The sequence below is a fragment of the Centroberyx affinis genome, unplaced genomic scaffold (assembly GCF_046629955.1).
Source record: "Centroberyx affinis isolate AG114_WGS23_722 - 3 ecotype Tasmania unplaced genomic scaffold, CSIRO-AGI_Caff_v1 ptg000211l_1, whole genome shotgun sequence".
In the NCBI taxonomy this organism is placed as follows: Eukaryota; Metazoa; Chordata; class Actinopteri; order Beryciformes; family Berycidae; genus Centroberyx; species Centroberyx affinis.
Genome location: NW_027278903.1, coordinates 233386 through 240424, shown reverse-complemented (window position 1 = coordinate 240424; position 7039 = coordinate 233386). Strand labels below are relative to the sequence as shown.

Sequence of the window (7039 nt, the reverse complement as noted above, 5' to 3'; positions counted from 1 at the left end):
GTACATGTTATTGACTGATTACTGTATGTCACATACTGCACACTGTCTGCAATTTCAGGTTGACAAACACAAGAAGCATTCATTTGGCTTTTTGTATCTGATGATTACTTTTATATTATCACTGGTTGACTTTGCGGTCACTTGAACATTTTGACTGCTATTTTTCTCACTCTACCTCTTTCCTGCGGTCTCAGTTTAGAACTCGCTCCATTAAGGTATATATATGCTATGGTGTTTGCGGTGGAAGAAATCAATCGTAACGCCATTCTGCTGCCAGGCGTGAGACTGAGCTACCATATTCTTGATAGCTGTGGCCGACACCCCTGGGCCCTGCAAGGAGCACTGTCACTGGTTGGAGGAGACAGCCACAGCTGTAACTCAACAGCCCCTCTCCCTCATTCAGCTGTGTATGGACAAAATGGGGAGAGGAGAGGTAGCCTACTATACAGGTTGATGTGCACATAACTGCTACTGTGTCCATAACACAACCAAATGAAATGATCATAGCATAAAGAGTGTGATGTTGTCTTTGACATAGTCAAACTGTATTTTCCATGTAACTGAACTAAAGTAGTGCGCTCTTTTTGTCATTCATCTGTTTTCAACACATCCCCCACCATGTCCTTTGATGTTGTCATAAGGTGGTCCGCCTGTTCCTTTGGTCATTGGTGGTGCCTCATCCTTAACAGGCAAAATACTGTCCAGAACCCTGGGGCCGCTCTCTGTACCTGTAGTGAGTTTCATTACCTCAGGAATAAAGCCTCAGAAGAACATATTTTTGTATAGTGCAAATCAGATGAAGTAGTTGAAGCTGAAAACATTGTTCACATTTCATCAATTATTATTGATTGATTAAAATGTTATTAAGATAAAAATTAATCATTAAATTAATATTATATATATATTTTTTTTCTCTCAGATCAGCTACCGGTCTAGCTGTCCCTGTCTGAGTGACAGGCGTAAGTTTCCCAACTTCTTCAGGACCATCCCCAGTGATGTTTACCAAGCCCGGGCCATGGCTCGGCTTGCCATACGCTTCCACTGGACTTGGGTTGGAGCGGTGGTCGCAAACAATGACTATGGTCGCTTGGCAATCCAGGTGTTTGATTTTGTTGTTATATTGATTGTAGAACAAATACTATCCGTATATAGTGTGCCTGATGGTTATTAAATTTTTTATACAAATAAATACACTATCTACATGTTGCTCATTCATCTAATTTTTGTGCTCCTTCCACCTCCATATTTCAGGAATTTCAGAAGGAGATTCAGGGAGCAGGAGTGTGTTTGGCATTCTTAGAGACTCTCAGTAGGGAGGCTATAGTGAGAGATGCCAGACGAGCAGCAGTCACTGTTGAGGCCTCAACTGCCAGGGTGATTTTGATCTTTTCCTGGTACACAGATGTGATGCAGTTATTCATGGAACTAGCCAAGAGAAATGTGAGAAACTAAAATAAAAGCAAGCATTAAACCCAGTAAATTCATCATCAAACTAAGTCATCTTATTTGGAAAATGTGGTGACTATTTTTAATTGTCATTTTTATTATTTCCCTTTGCTCTCATTCTAGGTGACTGACAGACAGTTTCTAGCCAGTGAGGCTTGGAGCACCAGTGGTGAACTTCTCCAAAATCTTGCCCTCTCTAAGGTGGCAGGTGGTGTTCTAGGTGTGGCTGTTCGAAGTTCAACTATACCTGGATTTGAGAATTATCTCAGAAGTTTGCATCCATCTCATCGTCCTGACGATGAGCTATTAAGAGAATTCTGGGAAAAGGAGTTTGGATGTCGTCCTGAAACTACACAATCACATGCCACACCTCTTTCTTCCTATCACTCTTCATCATTCAACTCTGTAACTCCTCTCCCAAGGTCTGACCATCCATCAAATGTCTCTACTTCATCTCCTGCCAACAGGTCCCCTCATTCAGCTCCCCTACCCCCCTGCAGTGGGACAGAGTCCCTGGAGGGGGTGCAGAATCCCTTTACCGATACCTCCCAGCTGAGGGTGACCTATAATGTTTACCTTGCTGTGTATGCTGCAGCTCATGCCCTTCACAGCCTTCTCTCCTGCCCTGACAGAGATAGCCCTCCCCGAAGCAACAGCTCCACCTGCTCCTCTCCACAAAACATCAACCCCATAGAGGTAAATGCAATCAAACTTTCTGTGGCTTGTCATTAAGGCTTGTAGCGTGTACTATTCTAATGAAACTCTGATAATATAAGGTGTATATTATAAATGCATTCGTCATATACAGTATTTCACACAGTTTAATTGAAATGTGAAATATTTCATTAACATTTTGATGTTTCCAGCTGTTGCAGCACTTGAACAAGGTGAACTTCACCACTCCACAGGGGGAAAAGTTTTTCTTTCAAGGGGCCGATATTCCAGCAGTGTATGACCTTGTCAACTGGCAGACCACCCCCGAGGGGTCACTCAAACTTGTTTTGATTGGTCGAGTGGATGGGTTTGATCTCCACCTTAACCAATCAGCTATTCAGTGGAGCACAGGGTCCAATCAGGTAGTCAGATAGAACAGCATCTTGATTCAGGCTAAATATACAATTGCTATTAAATTGAATGTTTATTTTCTTTGTGCATTTACAAGACATTTATGTTATGCTTGAGAATATGGTTTGGCTTATTGTTTAGGTGCCTGTTTCAGTGTGCAGTGAGAGCTGCCCCCCAGGTACCCGGATGGCCAGCAGGAAGGGGGAACCTGTCTGTTGCTTTGACTGTATCCCATGTGCTGAAGGGGAGATTAGCAATGAAACTGGTAAGGAAATTACAGTAACAAAAAGTTCCCACCAACATTTTATACAGTAAATGGCTAGGACAGCACTCCAAATTGACTTTTTATTTGCCATTTGGTGGCAAATAAAAAGTCAATTTGGAGTGCTGTCCTAGTTTCTTTTTCATTATCTACCACTTTAAGGATCCAGCACCCAGTTGTCAGGGTATTGTCGTGAGTTGAGCGCGTTGTATCTTTTTGTTTATACAGTCAATGGCACAATTGCTGTTCATAACAGTATAAACAGGCTTCCAACACGCTGTAGGTGACCCAGCCTTTAACCTGAAGTTTTTCACTTGTCTGTAATTTTCTGCTTTCTCTTTTGTTTTCCTTCAATCTCCTCCCTGTCTTGTTCCAGGTTCCCTCCAGTGTGAGCGTTGTCCATCAGAGTTCTGGTCCAATGCTGAGCGAACTTCCTGCATCCCTCGTCAAGTGGACTTCCTTTCCTTTAATGAGACCTTGGGCATTACCCTGACAACAGCAGCTGTGTCGGGTGCCGTGGTGACAGCAGCTGTGTTTGTGGTCTTCCTGTGCTACCGTCACACTCCCATGGTGAGAGCCCAGAGTAATATATTTTCTGTTAGATCCAAAACATTTGGCCTATCTAAATGCCCACATCTTTGTCTGTTAATGTGATTACCTCTATTTATCCCACTTCTCATTTCAAGGTGCGAGCCAACAATTCAGAACTGAGCTTCCTGCTTCTCCTGTCACTCAAGCTCTGCTTCCTGTGCTCGCTGGTGTTCATTGGTCGTCCGTCGATCTGGTCTTGCCGCTTCCAGCAGGCAGCATTTGGGATCAGCTTTGTACTCTGTGTTTCCTGCCTCCAGGTCAAGACCATAGTAGTTCTGGCTGCTTTCCGCTCAGCTCGGCCTGGAGCTGGAGCACTGATAAAATGGTTTGGTCCAGGCCAGCAGAGGGGAAGTGTCTGCCTCTTTAGCTGTATACAGGTGAGTGTTATAGATGCACTGTTGATTTTTTCAGAAATAATGAAATAATGTCACAATGATGTCTGATGTACCACATTTCACTTTCAATCAATTCACTTTAAACAATGCATATTTTCATCCAGGTTATCATCTGTATTACATGGCTGTCCCTCAGCCCCCCCGAGCCTCGACGTGACCTGGGTTTCCAGGGGTCAAAGGTTACCCTAGAGTGTGCCATGGCCTCTGTGGTGGGCTTCTCTCTGGTCCTGGGCTACATTGGCCTGCTGGCCTGCAGCTGCCTCCTCTTGGCCTTCCTGGCTAGGAAACTTCCTGACAACTTCAATGAGGCCAAGCTCATCACCTTCAGCATGCTGATCTTCTGTGCGGTGTGGGTGGCCTTTGTGCCTGCTTACATTAGCTCTCCGGGGAAGTACGCTGTTGCTGTGGAGATTTTTGCCATCCTGGCCTCTAGCTATGGCCTCCTGCTCTGCATCTTTGCCCCAAAGTGCTTCATCATCCTCCTGAGGCCTGAGAGAAATACCAAGAAACACCTGATGGCCAGATAGCAGACAAACATATTTTTTTTCTAAATTATGTCTTTGTCTTGGGGAGACACTGGCCTTCCATCTGCTCCACTGGAGCTGTTCAGTGGACAAGAGTACAAGACTCCAGTTGCACTGTGAGGTTTCCAGGTCTTCTTGTGTATGTGACACCTGCCTCCCTTGCAACTGGTCCTCCATACTGTTGTTAATGTGACTTATGTTAACTTGCCTGGCTATGTGAGGTTTAGAAATAACTTATCCCCTTACCTAGACAGCCACACACTTACGGCTTCACTTGTTACTATGATTAAGAACATTTCTGCTTTCCTTCGACATCATTAAGCTCTAATAAAAATAGCATGTCTTCCCCTGAAGAAAAATACAAAACATTTAAATTAAATACTTCTAATTAAAAATTTAATTCATTAATTTTGCATTTATGCAGCAGGTTCTCTTCCTTTATATGACAGTGTTCTTATTAAATATCTAACCAATTGTCATGGTTGAATAAAACACTCAAGCAGCTCCTTTGAAGTCAGAATATTTTCTTAAACTGAAAATTAAATCAATGGATAATTCATTCGTTGGTGAAAGACAATAACATCTGCATCATACTACATTGTAGTTATTACCTATGCATCTTCATTTCCTCACATTGTTAATATAAATGAACATAAAGTAAACAATCAAGGTTGACTGATTTATTGACATTCACTGTGAAATCACAGCTGATTTTTTAATATCATTTTTAATCAATAATCCTAAATGTTTTAAGTTTCAGAAAATGCTAGGCGACTGACAAAATATTAGATTGTCTCCCTAAATGTGTCTGTGCCTATCGCTACAAGCTTTTTAACCTTGATTACCAGGTTTTGATTCTCCAAACACCTGTATGTGGCTCAAATGAAAGTCATGGGATATATAGAACTAATCAATCAGTCTGATAACGTCAATCAGGGCAACTTGTGCCATCTGCTATTTGAATATGTCGGTCTGCTGGTGGAACCACAGAAATAGTCTCTTTTTGTAAAGTTCCTGAATCTCCTGTGAAAGAGTAGTTTCCTCTATTGCGAGGTCATGAGGGACTCTTTCACTATGTTGAATGGAGGTGGAACACATTGAAACTGGACAGTATAACCCAGTCGAAGCTTTCTGTCCATCCATTCTCATCGCCTCTGCCGTTCCTGATAGAATTATATGAGAGGGTGGGGTTGTAACTGTGGAGCGGCCCAGCAAGGGCAGACCTTCCCATGGGGGGCTGAATTCAAAAGGGCCAGTGACAAACTGCCCAATCTGATGCACCGCTTGCCGGACATGGTGTGGCAGATGATTGCTGAGTCGAAAACGGTGGTCTCACCTCGGCTTCATGCCACCTGTTCTCAATAATGTCCGCATGTCACTTGAGCAAAGTGCTGATGTCAGCAGAGCAGGCAGGCTGGAAACTGTGGTTTTGAACAGTCTGCTTCTTCCCATCTAGCCAGTCATAGCTGGTCAATGGGTAGAGCTAGTAGTTAGTTAGTTAGTTAGTTAATAGTTGTGACAAGGACACACCCAACAGTCCCAGGTTGTTGGCCGCTGCTGCCGACTAAGCTGCCAGGTGAAATGTTTTGTTTCAAAATTCCATTGTCTCCTTGTCTTTAGTTTGTGGTGGAATAGGTGTTCTACTCCCTGACCAACTAGCAGTACCAGGAAAAAAGGTGGACAGCCAGTGCATCATCTAGTTGAGGAATGCCTTGATGCAAGACGTCAGGCTTCCCCTCCACCCTGGTGAAGAGAGGCCAGAGATCAGAGCCCTGATCCTCGGGGATTCCGACCAGGATGCCTCCACACACTCCCAGATGTTAATATGGGGACGACGGAGATGGGTCTCACCGCCGTTGCCGGTCTGTAAGCACCCTCCATGAGACGGTTGAGGCGTCAAGGCGGAACGGTAGGTGGGAGCTGTAGGCCGACCATCTCTGCAGCTGCTCTCATGACGGTGGGGGAATCTTGTTTCTCTGAAGGTGGAGCAGGAATGGCGGTGGAGAAGGATGCCGCCTGGGCAGAGATAGATGAGATGTTGTCATCATTGGCATCTTCCAGGAATGGCATCTGGTCATCAGGACAGGGCTTGGGGGAGCCATCGTCACACTCTACCTCACTGTCGTTGCATTCCATGGAAGATGGGAGGGCCCGACAGTTAATGCATTCTGGCGGTTCCGCCATCCCCAGAGATGCATGCTCGACACTGAGGCACTCATACATTGCTGGTGGGGATCAATGGTGATGACCAGTCCAGAGCACATCAAGCAGTGAGGTCTGAATTCAGGAAGTTGGTGAAAATGTCTATTGTCAAATCCCAAGATCCCAAGTAGTATTTACTGTACCGCCTCCACAGGGGGGAACCACAGGGAGATTTGTATGTAGTTTGTGCTATACGCAATTATTTTGGTAACCTCAAGATTTGTGGTACAAACACTGTACATTTTATAAAAATTTTATCACAAAAAAGTAGGCTAACCTTACCAGCCACCAAAACCAATATTACAAAATGAGGCCACGCAGATTCTTAAGTGTTGACTCTCCACTGTTACATCTGTAAATGGGTTCACTGATCCCACATCAAATCCTTGTAGACCACATTTGCACAGGACACTGCTAAGGAGTTGAACTTTCCAAGTCTATTTTCTTTCACATCTACATCAACAGCAGCATTTCATGTCCAAATACTGCATACATTAGCCTGCATTTGCAATAGGGGAAGAATCATTTTATTTGGAAACGTCAACGCCCAGTGG

The 7039-nt window shown here is 44.1% G+C and overlaps 1 protein-coding gene across 1 annotated transcript; it reads left to right on the top strand.

Annotated features, from left to right (window-relative positions):
* The first annotated feature begins 228 nt into the window (after window positions 1-228).
* Window positions 229-4286, top strand: LOC139661909 (extracellular calcium-sensing receptor-like). The gene is made up of 11 exons (XM_071540491.1): window positions 229-373; window positions 642-733; window positions 920-1099; window positions 1252-1440; window positions 1570-1822; window positions 1931-2142; window positions 2313-2522; window positions 2653-2776; window positions 3150-3343; window positions 3460-3741; window positions 3864-4286. The coding sequence occupies exons 1-11, from the start codon at window positions 229-231 to the stop codon at window positions 4284-4286; spliced, it is 2304 nt and encodes a 767-aa protein (XP_071396592.1).
* Window positions 4287-7039: the final 2753 nt, after the last annotated feature.